At 38.1% G+C, this 21,928-nt stretch overlaps 1 protein-coding gene and 1 long non-coding RNA gene across 2 annotated transcripts in view; one reads left to right on the top strand and one right to left on the bottom strand.

Annotated features, from left to right (window-relative positions):
* The first annotated feature begins 7,540 nt into the window (after positions 1 to 7,540).
* Positions 7,541 to 21,928, top strand: part of LOC103963104 (putative disease resistance protein RGA1) — a 66,937-nt gene continuing 52,549 nt past the window's right edge. Inside the window, exon 1 of the mRNA XM_048576637.1 lies at positions 7,541 to 8,413. Coding sequence (XP_048432594.1) covers positions 7,600 to 8,413 — 814 coding nt within the window. The 5' untranslated portion in view covers positions 7,541 to 7,599. The remainder of the gene's footprint in view (positions 8,414 to 21,928) is intronic.
* On the bottom strand, positions 10,587 to 12,558 carry LOC125473582. Its single transcript, XR_007255435.1, has 3 exons — positions 12,111 to 12,558; positions 11,922 to 11,989; positions 10,587 to 10,902 (listed from the first exon to the last, which is right to left on the bottom strand). It is a non-coding gene; the product is annotated as an uncharacterized LOC125473582 (long non-coding RNA).

The following is a 21,928-nucleotide window of genomic DNA, read 5'->3' as shown; positions in this document are numbered from 1 at the left end:
ACTTTGAAGATGAACGATCATTTTCACTTCATTTTCACATTGTGTGTTACATGGATCAAAATGAGACAAAGTGGGTACAACCCATGTAAACTCTTGCTGTTCTTCTAGAACGGTATTTTCTCCCCCTAATGATAGGAAGATTGTCTCATCAAAGTGACAATCAACAAAACGAGTTGTAAACATATCACCTATCAAGGGTTCCAAATATCTAATAATAGATGGTGAATCAAAACCCACAGAAATTCCCAGTCTGCGGTGAGATTCCATTTTAGTGCGTTGTAGCGGTTCAACAAGCACTAAACAGCACAACCAAAAAATCGTAAATGTGAAATGTTTGGCTGATGCCCAAACACAAGTTGTATTGATGAGTAGAGGTGGTTGGCTATAGGTCTCAATCGAACCAATGATGCAACATGTAAGATGGCATGTCCCCATGCAGAAACTAGCAATTTTGTTTTCATGAGTAGAGTGCGAGTTATTGATTGAAGCCGTTTGATAAATGCTTTTGCTAGACCATTTTGAGTATGGACATGGGGAATAGGGTGTTCAACATCAATGCCCAATGTCATGTAGTAATCATCAAAGGTTTAAGACGTAAATTCACCAGCGTTATCAAGTTAACTTGACTTAATGGGGGTAATCTGGGAACTGTGCTCACAACTTAATTATTTGAGCAAGAAATCTCTTAAAAGCTACCTTTCAAGTAGACAAAAGACAAACATGTGACCATTGGGTAGATACATAAACCAAAACCATAAAATATCAAAATGGTCCACAAGATGGTTGAATAGGCCCACAAATATCCCCTTGAATTCTTTGCAAAAATGATGGGGATTCAGCATCAACCTTTAGTTGTGATGGTCTAATTACCAACTTCCTTTAAGAACAAGCCTTGCAAGGGTTAACATTTGAGATAACAATGTGTCTGCTCAATAATGGATGTCCGTTAGAGTTGGTAATGATCCTACATCATTATGGTGGATCCTGGATGACCCAGACGATCATGCCAAAGCAACTTTTGAATCAATGAACTTCTGGTTCATGACAGTATGTGATTCAATTGCCTTTATGTATGTATAATACAATCCACTCAACAAACCATGCAACTTCTCCAATATACGCTTTTGGGTATCATTAGAGGTAATATATAGATACTCCATATTTTCTGCATTTTTAGTTTCAATGTGGTATCCATTTAAACGTATGTTTTTAAAACTCAACAAATTTTGAGTAGATCAAGTAGCGTACAACGCATTCTGCATGGACAATATTGTTCCATTTGGTAACATGATCTGGGCTTTTCCTGAGCCTTCAATTACATCTGATTGACCTGATATTGTCGTTACCTTTACTTTTGTAAGCATCAAGCTTGAGAAATACTTTTGATCTCGAAGTATTGTATGCGTGGTTGCGATGTCTGCAAGACAAATATCTACGTCATTGCTCTTGTTTTGAGAATGACCATAGTTTTTATCCATGTTTTCTGAGTAAGGAAATCACATTTAATTTATTTATAATAAAAGAAAATTTACATGCAACTTTTATTGATTTTGAAATGCAAGCATTTAGACTACAAGTTCAGAATAATAAGAGTACATTAAACATTCAATCAGACTGATATACTTTATTCATTCTTTCCACAATGAAGTCTGAGACTTCTAGGTGGGTTGTGTTTAACTGTCCTGATAAGTCACACGCTGGATCAGGTATATCTTTTGGTCTAGCCTGGTCAAGGAAATTGGTCATGACACCCTTCTCCTTGAGGGAGGCTTGATATATATCCATCAGATGTTTTGAGGTACGATAGGTATGCGTCCAATGCCCATTACCACCACACCTATGGCATGCTCCTTCAGAATTTCTAGGAACATTGTTCATATGAGCTTTGCCTTTGTGGCGATTTGTATTCTTGAAGCTCAGGCTTGAATTATGCCTTGGAATCTGGTTGTGATACTGAGCACCATGATTTTTGCTTTTCTCGTTCCACCGACCCCACATGCGGCCACGTCTTCGTTTGTAATTATTGCCACGAAAGGATGTGGTGTTCATTTCGAGGGAAGCATCATTCATTTCTGGGAATGGTGCAGATCCAGTAGGCCAGGATTGATGATTCTTTATTAAAAGCTCATTGTTTTGTTCAGCTACCAAGAGCACAAATATCAGCTGGTTGTATTCAGTGAAGCCTAGCTCTCTTTACTGCTACTGCAGAAGCATATTGGAGGCATGAAAGGTGCTGAAAGTCTTTTCTAGCATATTTTCCTCAATGATGTTTTCCCCACAGAGTTTCATCTGGGAGCTAATTCTGAACATCGCAGAATTGTACTTAGCCACTGACTTGAAATCCTGGATTCTCAGGTGAGTCCACTCATAACGAGCCTTTAGAAGAATCACTGTTTTCTGGTGATTGTATTTGTTTCTCAATGCCTTCCAGAGAGCTAACGGATCTTCAATCGTCAGGTACTTGCTCCTTAGTCCTTCATCAAGGTGGCGATGAATAAAGATCATGACCTTCGCCCGATCTTAAGAAGATGCATTATTCTCCTCCTTGATCGTTTCTCCAAGATTCCTTGCCTCCAGATGGATCTTGGCATCCACTACCCAGTAATGTCCAGGGCAACAAAATCAAGCTTTGCCAAGCTCGCCATTTTCTTTTATGAAAGAAAAATGAGATGTTTAAGAACTTGCAATAATATGTATTCTTGAGGGATGTAGTTTTAGAACTTTTGGTTCTTACAAATTTTTCATTTTGATCTTCAGGCCAAAATGATAAGCACTTGAAACTTCAGGCTAGAGATTTACATGATTAATGAGGAGGACGATTGAACCGCACTGTTCTCATTGAAGCAAGTATAAGATGAGCGATTATTCCGCACCACTCAAGTAGCAGGAAAATTTAAATATGCAGAGCATGGTGGGCGATTATACCGCACCACCTAACATTGAAATAAAATTAAATCTACAACTCAAGATAGGCGATGATACGGCACCATCTTGGATTGTAGTAAGATTAAATTTGCAGTCCAAGATGGGCGATTGTACTGCACCATCTTTGATTGCAGTAAAATTAATATAAATAAACACTGGGTTAGTAATAAGAAAATACACCAAACAAGAAATCAAAGATATAAGTAATTGTTAAATTGAGAATGAGAAGTAGTGTAACAACCCGTCCTGGGATTTACAGAAGAAAAATAGTGTTTTTATATTTTCACTAAGTTTGGGGGATACTTTCCTTTTTAAAATTATTTTTGGTCTTAAATGGTGTGCCCAAAGGGCCCACCCCTGATTTGTTTGTCCCCGGTCCCCTTTCCTTTCTCTCGTCCTCACTCTTCTCTCCCTGAGTCCTCACCTTTTCTGTAACTCGCTCACACTCTCTCCCTCTCGGTGCTCTTCTCTCCAACAAGAAAACACGCACACACACACACACACACCCCTATACATACATATACACAGCCAACAAGAGAACTTCACCATCATCCTCATCCTCTAAGCTTCATCTTTCTCTCCCTTACCTTCAGTAACCATCTCGGCACTGCATACAATCATTGTGCACGAGATCTTCAATGAGGTAAGTGCAAAGCACACCTAAATCTCCTTAGATCGTGCTTATTATTGTGTTAGATAGTGTTTGAGTTGTTGTGGTATGGTTTAAACACCAAAGTAACTCGGGTAAGCGTTTTCCAGATTTTTCAGCGAAGAACACCGCCCCTTTCGAGGAAGTTATTAACGTTTAAATTTTTTTGAGCTTTCTGGCCGAAATCCGACCTTCTCTTCTGTTTAGCTTTGGCGAGCAGTAACCACACCAGGCCTTTGGGCCTTTCTTGCCGAGCCCAACCCTTTAACCCTTTGAACTCATCCCAAAACCCTGAAGAACCCAAACCCATGGGCCTTTAGGCCCAACCCGGAACCAACCTAAACCCTTTTACCTAGAAATCTAAACAGAACCCGATTTCCTATTTTTAAAACCTAACCCAAAATCCTATTTAAGCTAAGGCCTTAGGGTCGATTGGAAGTCGGGCCTTAGACCCGTTCACCCTAAAGCCCTAAGCCCAATTCCTAAAGCTAAACCCATCCCACCTAATTACCTAAACCCTAACCCATATCCCTAAAGCCCAAACCTTTTAAACCTTTAAACCCAAACCAGTCCAACCCAGTACCTTTGACCCGAGTTGACCGGACCTGGATCTGTTGACTTTGCTCCGGTCTGACCGTTGACCTGATCAACTGTCAGTGTTGACTTTGACTTTGACTTTGACCAATCAACGGCCAACGTTGACTTTAGGGTTGACTTTTTGGGTTTTTGTTCGGGACCTCTCCCAGGCTAATTTCGATGTCCTGGACCCGTTTTTGAAGTCCGTTTTCTCAAATTAGGTCGTTTGAGTAGAGTTTGACTAAATGTACCCTTTATGTGCTTAGGGGCAATTAACTATGGCGTTTCCATTTTCGCTAGTTGCGTGGCTCTTCGGTAGCTAAGTACTGTGAGTGAACCCCTTCTAAAAATGCATACATGAAAAGCATGATTTGATGACTATGTTTTATGAAATATTTTATGAGATAACATGCTTACTAAGACTAGTTTGAATTATTCCTATATTTCCTATAACCCATGTTCTTATAGAATATCCGATGGATGACGATATGATATTTAGAACACTTTTTTATAGTATAGATGATGGATGACTTTATACTATGAAGTTGCTTTTCAATATACGTGTGTTCACTGGTTTTGTACTTACCTAGTGGTCTTTTCCGCTATGGGACGTAGGGATAGATTCCGGTCCATCCCGGGCGACGGTTTGGTGTTGGCATAGGGCTTGAAGTGTGTTTCCTCTGGCTATTTAGCACAGGGACGGGGAGCCGGCATGGGGCCTGGAGTGTATTTTCCTCTGACTGTCTGCTCAGAGACGGGGAGCTGGCATGGGGCTTGGGGGTTATCGGACATTCACTAGTGATTATTATTTATACAAGTTATGATTTGAGACATTACACGGCATGCTAGGTTTCAGAAAACCTATGTTTATCATGATATATATGTGTTTTCATAAAACCTAGGGGTTAGTATGTTGATAACTGTTTTATTATATATATATCAATTTGGTCCACTCATGTTTGTTTTGCGCCCCCTTCAGGACTTAGAATTGAGGCATACAATCCCAGCGTCCAGGCATTTCCGCATCGGCATCTTCGAGTCTTCTCGGTGTAGGACCCATCCTTTGTTTCATTTAATTTTATATTATTTCTTTGAGTGTTCTAATTAGTTCTATACTCTGAACACGTTCCTTAAATGCATATTCATTATTCTTTTATATTTATAAGTCTTATTTATCCCTTGTTTTCAACATTTGCACTCAATAAATGTCTTTCGTCACCCTCGGGTGTCGGCCAGCACGTGCCTATCCTGGTATTCGAGGAATATCGGGATCGGGGCGTGTTAAGTAGGCATGATGCTAGCAGTTCATCGCAAGGGTACATCATGTAGGTGAGGCAGAGGAAGAAGAAGAACAGTAAAATCCTTGGAGGAAGCATTTTTCGATGAAGGGAGATGAGAACTGGTTAGAGAGTCATGTTGATAACGTGTTATAAATAGACAAAAGTTAACACAAGAGGATGACAGATAAAAGAGGGAGAGATGCTCATGTTATTGATTTTTCTTTTCGTAGTGTGTTTTGATAGCACACAGATCGCTCTATTTATAGAGCAACTCCAAACAAACGTAATAATTACATCTTGAAAAACACATCACACACTTTTGAAAGTATCACACAAGTACAATCATCATTCTTCTCCCAAGTCTACATTACTGTGTGGGCATTCATTCATCTACCAATGTTTACAACAATTAAAAATTATTTTTCATGTCTTTCTGTAGGAAAGGAAAATGCAAAATAATTTTCTCACATTTGGTAAGAATAGAAAAATAGGTAGGAATATTGTTTTTTTTTTGGAATGAATAATTGTGGCTTACTACCAGTTGTCTATTTTTTTTTTCCTTACTTTTTTTTTTTTAAGGAAAAAAAAAAGAATTTGTTAGTCCATGGATAGTTTTAAAGGAAAACTAATGAAAAGAGCTTGAAAACTTTGAGTTTTAACGATAAGGATAAAATAAAGAATAAAGTAAATAGTAACAGGATTTATTTTTTAGTGTAAAAATGTGATTTTTTGTTAAAATGAACAATATCAGAAACTTTTTGTTAAAGTTCCCTAGATTTTAATGAGACTCTTCAAGCAAAGGAGCAGGACGGTGGCCATATTCCAAGTGAGAGACAGATGGAGGGTTTCCGAAATGTGGTTAATAGTTGACAGTAAATTCACCAAACATGGATCGGCTGCTTTCCAAACTACAAAGTGCACACCATCTACAGAAGACAACGTCGAATGATGTGCCTATTCGACTTCTCTGGGATTATTGTTCATACATTTTGGATACACGTTTTTGTGAGACCTACTCTGTAATGTATTTCAATAATTTAACCGTCTATCTTTTATATCTTATCTCAAAGATCATGTTTATCAAAATTCACCTAAATCTAAAACCATATGACCGTTAAATTAAATTTAGTATATATTTGTAGAACCATATTTGTCCATTTTCTTCACTACAAATGAATGTTTGAATGAATTCATATTTTTCTAATTTTTTTGCAATGATGATCTATAAATGATGTTATAAAAATAGACAATTCGAATCGCTAAAATGCATTGCCAAGTAGGCCCTACAAAATGTGTGTAAAAAGTGTGACACTACTATTTTTACACAAGTTGTTGTGGGGCCCACTTGGTAATGTATTTCAATGATCCGAACCATTTATCTTTTATGTCTTCCCTAAAAAAAAATCATGTCTATAAAAAATCATCCAAAATTGAAATCATATGACCGTTGAATTAAGGGTTTAAGGTTTCTTTATAGAACCGTATTTATCCATTTTCTTCGCTACTATTAAATGTCATATTAGTTTTGGATTTGTCTAATATTTTAAAGATAAGCGGTTTGAATTGTTGAAATACACTACAAAGTTGACCCCACAAAAATTTATGCTAAAATTGTGTAGAAAACGTGATGTCAGAGATTCACTCTTTATAATTACATATGTTAAATAAATTTACTTGATGCCAACTCCAACCGTTGGATCAACCAACGGTCTCCATTCAAACTTTTTTTTTTTTTTTTAATATTTACAAATTCATTGAATTCAACGGTTGAAATCTAATATGATCAAATTTAACAGTAAAAAACAAAAATATAACAATCCAAATTTAACGATCCATATGTGTGTGCGTGTGTGTGTACATATAGCTAGCTACAGTAAGGGTGTGTTGGGACAAAATTGAGGGGATTAATCAAATTTCTTTGTGTGAATGCATCTGAGCAAAAGGTTAGGGGAACTCATAAAGTGCATGGACAAGAGCAACGCAAAGCATCACACATAATGATAAGAAACCAGCTGGAACTATCTCGATTCCCACGCAAGAAATATACCTTGTCATAAGGATGAATCCATTGCTTTTTTATATACCTCATCATAAGGAAGCATCATCATCATCATCATTATTCGTACTATCTCAATTCCCCTGCACCCACCTTATCAAGAAAGAAAGAAGATGGCCGAGCTTGCATTTGCGTTGGCAGCCAAACTCATTGAAAGGCTCATCTCCATTGCTTCTGAGGAGATTTGCTTGGCGTGGGGCGTTAAAGCGGATCTACAAAGGCTTGGACGCACCATGTCCACCATTAGAGATGTGCTCTTGGATGCCGAAGAGAAGCAGGAACATAATAAGCAGCTACGCAGTTGGCTACAACAACTTAATGATGTGTTCCTTGATGCAGAGGATCTGTTGGATGAGTTTGAGTGTGAAGCTTTGCGAAGACAAGTGGTTCGTGGAAGTGGCACAACTAGAAAGGTACGCCATTTCTTTTCCCGATCTAATCCAGTTGCATTCCGCTTGCGAGTAGGTCATGAAATTAAGGACATAAGAGAGCGGTTACATGAACTTAAAGGTGATAAGAATTTTGCTGATCTTCGCACTGTTCATCATCACCCTCATCTCGGTGACCATGTGAGGGAGAACAGGAATACAACCCACTCATTTGTCCGTGCTTCGGAGGTTATTGGTAGAGAAACAGAAAAAAATAAAATTGTTGATCTTCTAATGGTACAAGGCGAGGATCATCAAGGTGGGGATAATAGGAATATGTCTATTATTCCTATAGTGGGATTAGGAGGTTTAGGGAAGACCACACTTGCCAAGTTGGTGTACAATGATGAGAAAGTCGTTGGGAGTTTTGAATTAAGAATGTGGCAGTATGTGTCAGTGGACTTTGATGCTACTAGATTGACAAAAGAGATCCTTGGCTCTGCATTACGTACACAGATCAGTGAAGGGTTGTCTCTGGATCAGTTGCAAGCACAACTACGAGATGCTTTAAAGGATAAAAAATTTCTCCTTGTCCTAGATGATGTGTGGAATGAAGATCGTATCAAATGGAGCGAGTTGAGAGATTTGTTGATAGAGGGGGCCAAGATAGGATCTAAGATTTTGGTGACGACACGGAATATCTCAGTTGCTTCAATCATGGGCCCAGTTGGAACATACATAAATTTAGAAGTTCTCTCTTTTGAGGATAGTTTGTCTTTGTTTGTAAAGTGTGCATTTGAAGAAGGACAAGAAAGACAACATCCAAGCCTCTATGAAATGGGAAAAGATATTGTAAGAAAGTGCGGAGGGGTTCCCTTAGCTGTGAAAACCTCAGGGAGTCAACTTTACTCAAAGACTGATGAGCGTGAGTGGAAATTGATTAGAGATTCTGCGATATGGAAATTAGAACAAGAGGGAGCTGGTCACATTCTACCTGCTTTGAGATTGAGTTATAATCAATTGCCCACTCATTTGAAGCAATGCCTTGCTTGCTGTTCAATTCTTCCAAAGAATTACATTGAATTTAATAGCAGAGTATTGATCAATGATTGGATGGCACATGGAATCCTTGAATCTCGTGAACATGGGGATATGGAGTTGGAAGATGTTGGTGAGCTTTATTTCAAAGAGTTATGGCAGAGATCTTTCTTTCAAAATGTTAAATATTACTATTTCTTCTATGAATTTGATATGCATGATCTCATCCATGACCTTGTACAATCAGTCGCACAAGGTCAGAGTTTGATAGTAGACTCTGCAGGGACCAAAGGCATCTCTGAAAATGTTAGACATCTCTTATTTTTTGGAAGTGGCCAAAATGTTTCAACAACCTTGCAAAAGTTGAATAAAGTGCGGACTATAGCAGCAGAGAGATGTGAAAATATTGATGAATCCTTCCTCAGCACTTGCATTTCAAGATTCAAATATCTGCGGGTGCTTAGGTTATTCAATTCACCTTGCGAATTGTTGCCGACTTCCATTGGTTCTTTGAAGCATTTGAGAAGCCTGGACTTGGCTGGAAATGAAATAATCACCTAAGTACCCAATTCGATTTGTAAGTTGCAGAGCTTACAATCTCTGAATTTCTATAAATGCGTGAATCTTGAAGAGTTGCCTAGAAACATGAGAAAGTTGATCAGCCTCAGATGGCTTGAATTAACCACAAAACAATCAAGTTTTCCAGAGAATGGAGTGGGATGCTTGACATCACTTGGATATCTTTCTATTTGGAAGTGCAGTAATCTAACGTGTTTGCCGCGTGATACGAGTTTTCTTGCGTCATTACACACTCTAATCATAGGCAATTGTGAACAACTTGATTTGGCGATGGAAAACTATCAGGTAATTCCACTAAGGCTCCAAAAATTGTGGATTCAAGGAGTACCACGAATGACGATATTGCCTGAATGGTTTCAAGGAGCCACAAACACACTACAAGTCTTGTTTATTAGGGATTGTGAGAATTTGGAGGCATTACCTGAGTGGTTGACGAGTTTCACATCGCTTAGAATACTTGGCCTCAGATCATGTCCCAAACTGTTGTCTTTGCCAGAGGAGATGCATCGCCTCACTGCCTTAACACAAGTTACGATCATAAATTGTCCTGAGCTGGAGACGAGATACCAGCGCAATACAGGAGGTGATTGGCCAAAGATTTCTCATGTTCCAAATGTTTCTTTCGAATAGAAACAAGGCCGCTGTCTTCAAAGCCGCCTGCCTCTTATTTTGTCTGTCTGCCTCTGTTTTATATTGTCTGACTTTTTCTTGTTTTTGAGTTGCTTGTATTTCGTTCCGGCCGATGTAAATTGTCATGTTGATTTATTGAAATGTTACTCCATTTTAATTATTTATTGCAATATTACTCCATTTTAATCAAAGTCCTTCCTTATCAGTCACATTGTGTGTCTCTACTTGTGTATGTGCAGTTGACTATTTTGCTTGCTTATTTGTTTCTCGGACGCTCAAGTTTTTTAGAAGCGGTATTCTCCAATCTAGTAACTCCGACGGTTGGTGCTTTCACCGTCATCAAACTAGGTAAAACTTGAGAGGAATTCAGCGTTTAATTAGGCACATACAAAGCCGTTCCATTGTCACAACTTGCAGTTAAAGCTTGGCCATGGCGGAGGGGGCCTCCCTGTTAGATTCTGGCTAACCATATGGCACAAGCTGAAGACCTGAATTACTTGTCATTCAAGTTAAAGATGCAATTCTCTCTACAATCTTTAAGGCGAAACCCAATTCTCAGAAGCACCAAAGAGAAAGGAAAATGCAGCTGGAAAAGATAGGCTTTACATATACTAGGTCCAGCAGACAAGAGAATTACCAGACATTAAGGAATCTGGGAAAAAAACTCCTCCAGCTGATTTTGTGTTACGATCACACCAAGCTTTTGAGTAAAAACTGCGTTGGTCACATCAAGTCCTGTTCATGTCACCACATCTTTAGCACGGATCTGAAAGTAACCATCCAGGTTGTGTACAGTCCCATCTGCACAAGTTTACGAAACCCATTAAAAAATAAATTCACTTCTGTTGTGCATTGCTTACCACCCCTCTTGGAAAATAGGTTTTAGGGGCCCGTTTTGTAGGCTGGATGGGATTGGGCCTTAGGGATAATATTGGATTGGTTGGGACAAGTAAGACAAAACTTGTAACCCATGCATAACCCATAATGTCTAGTTCTGTTCCTCTCATATTTTGACACATCAAACAATGGACTAGACTCGAGTCCATTTTAATTGGTCACAACCTATCCCAAACAGGAAGTTCAATGCCAGACAAAATAATTTAGCTACTAAGACGGGGAAAGTGAAAGACGAGATTATATTTATTAATCGAATGCTTTAGCTCATTTGGGAATTGATATAAGCCTATTCTCTTTCTCTCTAAACAGAAGTTAAAACAATCGACCATAAGAAGCATGATATGCACCTTTCAGCTACTTTCTAGAAATCGAACAATTTTTTTAAATCACATATGAGGCTCAGTTTTCAATCTTATCTGACATTACTAAAAGAGTAAATTAGATTGGAGGCACCCTCTTGATCACATAAAAACGAAACAAATGGAGTTCCAAGAAATAACGACCCTAAAATCAAGAATCACATACGTCTTATGAAATACATAATGTTTCTCACGCGACTGATGTAGCTCGTTAGGGAATTTATATAAAATTATTCTCTTTCATTCTAAAAAAAACTTATAATAATCAGCCACAAGAAGCATGAGCTTGGCATGAACCTGAACACGAGCAAGTTATGCACTATCCAGCTACTTAGAAAGAAATCACATATGGGGCTCAATTTCAATCTCATCTATCTGACATTACTACAAGAACAAATTATATTGGAGTTACCCTGTTGATGGCAAGAAAAAGAAACAAAGGGAGTTCCACACATTTATTATTCATGCAGTGATAATCCTAAAAACAAGAATCAGATACTTTTGAATCAGGAATTGTTTCATCTAAGAGCAGAACGAAGATCAAGCAAGGTATTGGAGGCTTACGTTATAAAGTTTGTTTGGATGTGGAACTCTCCAAATGGTAAACTGCCGATTAGCCCCCAACTTCACACCTGCACCACATTAACCGCAATGGTATCAATATATAGAGGGTAACAAACTTATCAGATATATGGTACATTATGTTGCAAGACTCTGAATTTGGACCTCCTATGCATTCGTATAAAAGTTTACCAGATAAATAATCTCGATAAACTCACAATGCAACATCCAAAGTATCATAAGAACATTTCCCTGTAAATGCAAAACACGCAAGTGATGAAGTACCCTTGGAATTCAGAAACAAGTTTGAAATGACAAGCGGTTAGTTTTTGAGACATAGCTTGCTAAAGGGCAAGGAAATGACATGATAATCCCACAGAACAATCCCATCAGTTACTAGCCTTCTGGTGCCACAACAGGATCTACACGATTTTATTTACATCACAACAAACTCTAAATTCATTGAAAACAAGACATATAAAACATAAACTTTAAGACAAATAGCCAGTTGGGTAACATGGACAGAAAAAAATGCATGGCTGTTTCTTGTCATTGGAAATGGAAACAACAAAAGATTAGACCCCTGTGCGTCTGTGATGCCCTTTTTGCACAGTTCCTAGCAGAGCAAGTACACACTCTCCTCACTACAAAAACATAAGTGCACAAAAAAGGTAATTAGCAACTTAGCAAAAGCACAACAACCAAAAAACCAGAAGACCAAAAACACAAAAACACAAAGGCAAGTTCGCTAGGGTACAAAAATGCACAAGGTATATTGATTTCTCAAAGGCCTAGGCCCAAACTAAGATCATCTCCAACTGATCCGGCCAGAGGGCTAAAAATAGGCCGATACGAAAACCGTCTCCAACCGAGGGTTAGGCCAAAGGGCTCGTGGGCCCCATCAGGCCAAAATACCAAAGCGTCAACCGGCTTGCCCAAATGAGCTAACCAGCCCCGATCAACCCAAAAAATTCAAATCCAACAGCTACTGGCGTCAGCATGACACCAGCTGGCAACGTTTAGCTGACGTCATGCTGATGCTAGTCGCTGTTAGATTTGAATTTTTTTTTTTTTTTTCAGATAATTTTTTTTTTAAAAAAGTAATAAAAAATTCCAAATATTTTTCCTATAAATACCTTAAGCCATTCCTACACCATTTCTCACATAATTTTCATCATTTCATACTATCTTACTTCATTCTATTTCAATTCTTCATATTTTATTCTCTTACCATTTCCAATAATTTTTCCTTCAATTTTTTCAATAATTTTCAAATGGCCACATGTGCAATGAAAGGTAATGTTTGGACACGAAAATAAGATAAAGCTCTTTGCAGGGCTTATAGATGGATCTCGGAAGATAATGTGAGAAGGAGTTCTCAAACAAGTAAAGATATTTGGACTCGTATGTCCAAAAAATAGTATGAGTTCTACAAAGACACCACTCCACCGTATCCCGAAATCATAGAAGTTGTTTTTTCAAGATGAAAAAAAATATCTTCATCCAAATTTGAATAAATGACATTAAGCAGTATTAAAGGCCGCAAGTAGACATGAAAGCAGAGCCAAGACATATAAAACACAAACTTTAAGACAAATAGCCAGTTGGGTAACATGGGCACAAAAAAAAAATACATGCCTGTTTCTTGTTATTGGAAATGGAAACAACGAAAAGATCAGACCCCAGTGCGTCTGTGATGCCCTTTTTGCACAATTCCTCGCAAAGCAAGAACACATTCTCCTCACTACACAAACATAAGTGCACAAAAAGGGTAATTAGCAACTCAGCAAAAGCACAAGAACCAGAAAACCCGAAGACTAAAAACACAAAAACACGGGTTAGGCAAGGTCGCTAGGGTACACAAACGCACAAGGTATGCTGATTTCTTAAAGGCCTAGGCCCAAACTAACAAACGCACAAGGTATACTGATTTCTTAAAGGCCTAGGCCCAAACTAAAAGACTTTCCCCAGCAGTTGCACCCATGTTTGATCTTGTAACCCGTACATTAAAATGCTGAGTAGTTTAGAATATTGCAAAATAAAATAAAACAAACAAAGCCTAGTTTATTGATTTGCCGAAGCCAATCATAGACTCTCCACAACTCCAATCCTCACTAAATGCCTCTCCAACGCCACTGCCATCGTCCGCCGCAAGCTCCCGCCAGGCTTCTTGACGCTCCTTGACCAATCCCCGCTCGCCATCTACCTCTCCCTGCCCACCAAATCCTTGCCTGCCGTCAACCTATCGGACCTCCCCGCCTCCCCACTCCCTCTCGTTCTTGTCGCGCTCAACGCCACGTGGAAGCACGCGCGGGAGATGTCGAAAGCGAACGAGGGGTTTTTGTCGGCGTTCTCGACGAGGGTCTGTTTAGATTCGGAGTTGATTCCGAGGAAGGAACCGTTTGGCGGGTGCGTGAGTACTTTTGAGGCTGTGACCAAGGCTTTGGGTGCGCTAGAGCCTAATGGGATGGACTGGGTGGCTTTTGTTGGCTGGTTATCTTATTAAGCCCATAAAGACCAGGCCCAAGTTGTTGAAGAAAGGCAAGAAAAACAATGGCAAAGAGGAAAATGATTTCAGACACTTGTAAGTGAGAGGTTTAGGTTCAATTTTCGTTAAAGGCGAATTTGAATCAAATTATTGCTAGTCTATTATGAGGCTAAATCTGTCTCATCCCTTTAATGTAGATAATATCGTTTGTTAAAAATAAAAAATGCTATGTTTTGTATGCGAAAATTTATTCATTAAAAATTATTTTTCACGTCTTTCTCTAGGAGAAGGAAAATGCAAAAAAAAAAAAAAAAAAAAATTCTCATTTTTGGTAAGAATAGGAATGTAGGAAATATCCTTTTTTTTTTTTGGGATATAATGGAAATTTTGCAGAGTTAATTTGTTAGTGACACCAAATTTGTCATAAGAAGATAGCAATCAATGCATCTTTTTTGGTTCCCTGTAAGAGCAATTCCATCCCTAAAGATTTTGCGCCAGCACCCAGCGCATTTATCCACTCAAGTGAACCGTAATATACTCTAATAAACAGTAATAGGCCAAAGTATCTCCACCCCTAAAAAAAAAAGTCTGGTCAATTTATTAAAATATTATTATTTTTATTATAAAATAATAAAAAAATAATTTTATTTTTAATTTTTGACTTTATAAAAAAATAAAATAATAATAATATTATTAAAACATTTTTATTTTCCCATCTTCCACACTTCTCTTCCCTTCCATTCCTGCACGCCATCCACCCAGCATAGATAATCCATTCCCACCATTGCCTCCAAACCTCCTCTGATGCCATTGCCCTCCTGTCCTTCAAATCCCAAGCCGACCTCAACAACAAGCTCCTTTACACCTCCTGTCTTTCAACACCGTCGCTTCGTCCTCCTGCATCTCCACACCTCAGATGCCATCGCTTCGTCCTCCCGTCCTTCTCCCTCCGTGGCTCCTTCCCTCCCGACACCCTCTTCCACCTCGACCAGCTCCGCTCCTCACCTCCACAACAACGCCCTCTCTGGCGCGCAAAAAAAAAAAAAAAAAAAGGGCTGACATCATTTGCCCTCTGACGCCACGCTGACGTCAGATGGACCGGTCTCAAGGTCTGTCAATTTTGGGCTGGCTTGGAGGCCAGCTTGGGCTGGGTGCCAGGCAATGGAACGGGCTGGAGTGGATTGGCTGAGTGCCAGCCTTGTTTTTTGGCTGAGTGCCAGCCTAACCACCTCCCGGTGGAACTGCTCTAAGGAATGTGAAGTTAATACCAAGGGCTGAATGGGAAAGTTGTGATATTCTGTCTCAAAATTTATTATTTATTTGTTTTACTGTTTTTGAAAAATGTGATTCAATTTAAATTTAAATTTGGTGTGTACTCAAAATAGATAGATAGAGCTCATAGCATATGGTGGGGGTGTACTTAGAACCTTAACCTGAGGCGGTGGCCGTGGCGGAGTTCAATTGGTTCTTTGAAGCATTTGAGAAGCCTGGACTTTCCTAAAAATAAAGTAATCACCGATCTCCTGAATTCAATTAGTAAGTTGCAGAGCTTGCAAAGTCTAAATCTTGATGGATGTGTGAATCTTAAAGAATTGCCTAGAGACATGAGCAAGTTGATCAGCCTTAGATTCCTTAGAATAACCACAAAACAATCAAGTTTCCCAGAGGAGATGCATCGGCTCGGTGCCTTAACACAACTCAAAATCAGAGTGTCCTGATCCGGAGAAGAGATGCTAGTGCGACACATGAGAAGATCGGCCAAATATTTCTTAATTTCTTATGTTACAAATGTTTCTTTTGAATATAACTAGAAAATATGTTCGCGTTTTGCTGCAGGACCTTGAATGCTCCAACCTTAACTACATGAATATGACACACTTAACCTGAATAAATTAAACATAATCCTAAAAGAACAGAGGAATAGAGGAGTGACACATTTTCTTGATTTTTCTTGTAAAACTCAAAGCTTACTGTCCAAAACCAAATAATTTGAACCATGTTACATGCTTGTGCAACATATGCCCTACACTGGAAAAACATCAAAAATCGAATACAAATTTGTAAATCATTGATGGATTTTGTTTTACATATTTATAATCAAATCAAGTGGCAGTGTAGCACGTAAAATTACAAACCATTCAACCTCTGGACAATGAGAGGATCACAAAGACAACCAAGAATGAGAGCAAAGCAGACAGCAAACGAATAACATAAAGTGATCAAACCAAACAGTTAATAATAAAAAGAAAAGAAATCATAAAGATAAGTTGTCTGAAACGGAAAGAATGGGAAAAGACCATATTTAAGTTCAGGTGACATATGAAAGTCTTGATTCAAATGTGATTTAAATATAAGCAAAAGAATAGACGCATATCATTTGTATACACACACCACCATCTGCATAACCAACAACTTCAATGAATTTGCATAGAATTGCAAACTCTAACCCTAAACCACACGCACCTTCATATCCATCAAAACAGAATGAGAGTGGAAATCAAATTTCAAAAAGCCTCATTTCTACATCACAACTAACCACTGCAACTATATATTTTGCAACCAGAAAAAATGATAATAGTTTCTTATTTTATACCTGTATAAATCACTTGGGAGAAATGGAGTTAAAATAATAGAAACTAAATCAAAATTTGAACGAATATTTCGAACCAACGAAAGATTTTTTTCACCTGCCAACACAGATTACATAGTAATGCATTAGCTAATTGTAACAATTGGGAAAAACCACTTAAACAACTCAAAAAATCAGTTTGATCCAAAGCTAAAACACAAATCTTAATTTGTTCTTTGCTGATGTTGCTAATTCTATGATCAAGATGGGGAATATTACTCCTCTTACAGGTACAACCCAAAGTATGTGACGACTGGTGAGTGTGAGTGTGTGTGTGTGTAGTGAAGCGTTCACTTGAGATGCTTAAAATAATATTTGAGCAAACTCTGGCCATCTCAAACCTAGCCTTGATATTCTCTGAATTCACTGTTTCATTAACATGTCTAAAATCATTTTCATTTGCAAATGCAATATCATATTAAGTGTGCTGCTACGTCCACTCATATGTTCTATGTAGCATATGCATTCAACTCAATACCCTAACATTACAGTGAAAATTAATTGATATTATAAAGAAGTTGAGACTTTACCAAAGCAGCAAGGCAGCGGTTGCAAACTAATCACATATCTAAAATCTAAGTGCAAAAGCTTTGCAAAGGTAATAAAAAAATGGTGTACAACTAATTAGGCTTTGAACATGTAATTAGTGTGCAGAATTGTATACCTAAAGAAGGCAACGAAGCGTATTCTTCCTCCCATAATTAGGGTTCCTGAAATTTCCAAAGAAAGTAAGTCCGTTAGGAAATCCGAGAAATTGAAAGACCAAATCTCATTAAATTTGAATTAAATGAGTTAACGTACACCAATAAATGAGACAGTCAACATGTTTCAAATCTATGAAATGTAATGGTTGAAATCCAACCAAACCTAATCCTTAAACCTATTTTCTCGGATACCCCATACTAAAGAGAATGCATGTGAAGTTTAGTTTATAAAATTGCATGCTGTTTTCTCTCTTTGTACCGTTTAACAATAGTAAGATCACGTCAAAAATACTTATATTAGGAAATCTAATGGCGAACAATGTGAAACCGAAGATGGTTACATCCTTGGTCTTCACAAATTTTCCTTACAACTATAATGTTGTTTCAAGTTTTAAAAATTGATAACTGCAAGCAACAGAGTAGATAGTATTAAGATCGAAATGCATTGCGGAAACTGTAGAAGTAAAAAAAAAAAAAAAAAAAACTGTGATGGTGGAACGGATTAAATTTGTGTAAGTGCAGCAAATAAAGGGTAAATCTCAGAAGGGTTTAACTGACGACCAGTCATTTATACTTGATAATGTTCTGCATTATCAGTCGGATAAAGCTGTTAAAATGTGTTCTGGAATCAGTCGTCTGATAGCATGTTTATCGACGCTGTTGGGGTCAAAATTTTGGATGTTGGGGTCAAAATTTTGTGTCCACCTAAGGTTATTTGAGGCTAAAAAGTTAACTCTACTCAGTTTAGCTTCTAAGTTATTTTATTTTTCAGTCTTCAAATTTAGACTAAATATTTAACATTCCATATAGTGTAGTTTCAACTTCAACTTTACCGTGAGAGCTTGTATACGGGATTTACTTCTTTAGCCTTTTGTATGCAATTTATATTACATGACTCAAAATACAACCCAAATAGAACAAAAATGGCCCATAGAAAAAAAATGCCAAATATTTACCAATCACTATTCACATTTTTAGTGAAAGAACTCAAATTTTAGAGATACAAAACAGAGAAGCTTGTATAAATCATTTATAAAGGTTACCTTCTTTTGGTTGAAAAACTGAAGGGTGACGCCAATACTTCTTCTGCTTGCACCTCCTTATAGAACTCTACCTTGTACGTGAACCTGAAATCAGCACCCAGTCATTACCTTTGCTCTAATAAATGAAGAAGCATTCATTTGAGGATGTCGATGTGTCGTGCAGTGTAGGCAGCCACTTTAACATCTAATTAAAAATAGAAAGTGTTGAGGACTCGTTCAAGTAGCTAATTTTGTAACCACAACTGTTCAAAGGCAAAAATAAGCAGAAGGTCTATTTCCATATGAAACTGAAGAAACATAGACATGAGAAAACTCAAACCAGCATGCAACTGAGCTAAATTCAACTACATGGTTCAGTTTCATCGACCCAATTTCATAAAACCTTCTACCAAACCAACATCCGTTTTCACTTCATTCAATGGTTAAAGGAAATTTTGGCCAACTCATGTTGAAAAGGAAAAGAATGAATCGCTGATTAGGAACATGGATAATTCATAACTAATTAAATCTAAATGCATCTAATTCAGCATCAATTCAACAATAACTTCTTCTAGTTTCAAGAACTCATCTCTTAGATAAGAGGAATATAAACCGCATCTGTAATTACCTAAATGAGGAAAAACTAATACAACCAAATCAATGTTTATTTTCTTAGAGTTCCATCGTTTTCTCGGCAACTAAACAGTTTGGGGAAGGAAAAAGATTGAACCCAATAAGTAAAATCAAAATTTTTTTCTGCCAATTCATTCTCTTCACCTAGAAGAAGAAGATTAAACTGAGAGGAGATAAACATGCAGCATTTTGTGGATTCTTTAAACAATACCAATTACAATGTTATCTAGTCACACTACACCACACTGAAGAGGTTCAATTCATTCCAAAGAGAAATTAGTAACCAACAAACTGGGAAAATGGAGGAAACTCAGTGATTAAACTTCACATTCATGCCTGAGTCCTTTTCTAGATGAACCTCAATTAAATGACAGAAGTAATATTAATCAAATAGTAATTGTATAGCTTCAGTCTTATGACAATGCAATCATGATGATCGCTAATTGAAGGTCTAATAGCCATGCATCTTTGCAAATATACAATTATAAACCATCAGAAAAGAACATGACAGGGTGATCAAACTTGAAACAGCAAAAAAACAAATCAAGGAATGCAGAAGTAAGGATTATGAAATGGCGCAACATTTAACAACCACCATTCAAGGTTCTATAAAAATGTGTATATACTAAGTTGGAATGACCACAGCAAATAGTGAAAGAGAATGCAGCGTTTTCTCGTATTTTCGAATCAATTCTAAACCCTGAAATCGTTACGCCCAGACCCTTTATTCACACCTCAGTTGTTGCTGTATCCCTACATCTATGAATCCAATTTCATTCAAGAAACAATACAGAAGAGAAAATTGAAAAAGAAGTATGTCCCCATGATTAGTTTTCTCGTTTATTCTTCATAAACTAATCACATATTTAAAATCTAAGTACAAAAGCTTTACAAAGGTAATACAAAATTGGTGTACAATTAATTAGGCTTTGCACATGTAATCAGTGTGCAGAATTGTATATCTAAAGATGGCAATAAAGCGTATTCTTCCTCCCATAATCAAGTTCCTGAAATTTCCAAAGAAAGTAAATTCGTATCCGACAAATTGGAGGACCAAATCTCATTAAATTTGAGTTAAATGAGTTAAAGTACACCAATTAATGAGATACTAAACATATTTCAAATGTATGAAATGTAATGGTTGAACAGAGCCACAATGAAAAGAACAGCACGGGTGTGACAGCCCGTCCCAGAAATATTACAACGTACGCGTGAAAAGACTATTTTGCCCCTAGTTCGATTTCGTTATGTTTATTGGTTGTTTTGTGTTGTGTTGGCATGTTTTGGGCCACACACTCACACTCCCACACCCCACACCTTCCTGTCCCTTTCCCTGTGATTGTCCCGAGCCCCATTTCTCTTCCCATTCACCATATACGTCCGGACACACCCACAAAACCTATCAAACCTTTACAGATCGAGGAAACCAAGGCCATATTCGAGCTCGTGAGGCTTGTAGGAGTCCAACCATACCATTTCCAGGTAAGAACACCATCGTTTTCACGTCGAATCCACGATGTCCGATTTCGAGTACTGTTCATGCACACGTGATTTCTCACGTTTTAGGGAATTTCAAGCTTGTAGGTAGCTTGGTGAGGTCCCTAGGAGGCTCGGAGTGGTTCGTTTGAAGGATTTGGACGTCGGGATCACTAGTTTCGAAGTTGGCCGGAGTTGGGTTGTTTTTACAGGTGAGATTTCGTGGTTTTTAACCCTTGAAAGTAGTATGATTGTGTTCCTCTAGTTCTAAGCTTCATTTTGGTACCGATTTTGTGAAATTTGGGTGAAAAATGAAGAAGATATCGAAGTTTAAAGTTTTCGCGATTTTCCGACGTCGGCGACGGCGCCAGAGGCTCGCCGGAGAAGATGACAGAATATTCCTGACGCCGTTGACGGAATCTGTTAAAACTGACGGAATATTCCCTACGGCGTCAGTTGACGCCGTCAGCGTGCCAGGCACGTGCCTCAGCGTGCCAGGCACATGTGGTCGTGCCTTGGCCGGAGCGTGAGGGCGCGTGCGGTGGTGAAAAATTATTTTAAAAATATGGGGATGTTCCTGAGGTTGAGTAGATCACGTTGGTGTATTCATACACCCCATTTGAGCAATGTATGAGAAGTTATTTTTAAAGGTTGGTTATGTACTTTAAAATTAACGTTTTTATAGTTATTTCGCATATAGGTGAGATGTATCCCGAGGACGAGCGTGGTCACTCGAGGCAGGGGGGTTACGACCCTTCCACATACCAGTGAGTGGGCTTTTGGTTTTCCGTATATACCTATATACTTATATTTTTCCCAGAAATTGATTTGAATTGTCATTTGCCTTATGCCATGCATTGTATTATCGTTGTTTATGTATCATTAGTCGCATTATTAGTTGCATATATATATACCTATACATATTGGGTGCTGCGGACGCACAGGTAAGTGCCAGGTAAGTGTTATTCATGTTTACATTCAGTAACGATTCGAGATGCTTAGAGAGCTCATAACCTGCACCCCGGTGTTAGTGCTCCCGCCCAGAGTAGGGCACAGTT

The sequence above is a fragment of a genome, unplaced genomic scaffold (assembly GCF_019419815.1).
Source record: "Pyrus x bretschneideri cultivar Hongxiangsu unplaced genomic scaffold, Pyrus_bretschneideri_v1 Contig9, whole genome shotgun sequence".
Lineage (NCBI taxonomy): Eukaryota > Viridiplantae > Streptophyta > Magnoliopsida > Rosales > Rosaceae > Pyrus > Pyrus x bretschneideri.
The sequence above is the reverse complement of the archived record's forward strand: the minus strand, read 5'-3'. Positions and strand labels throughout refer to the sequence as shown.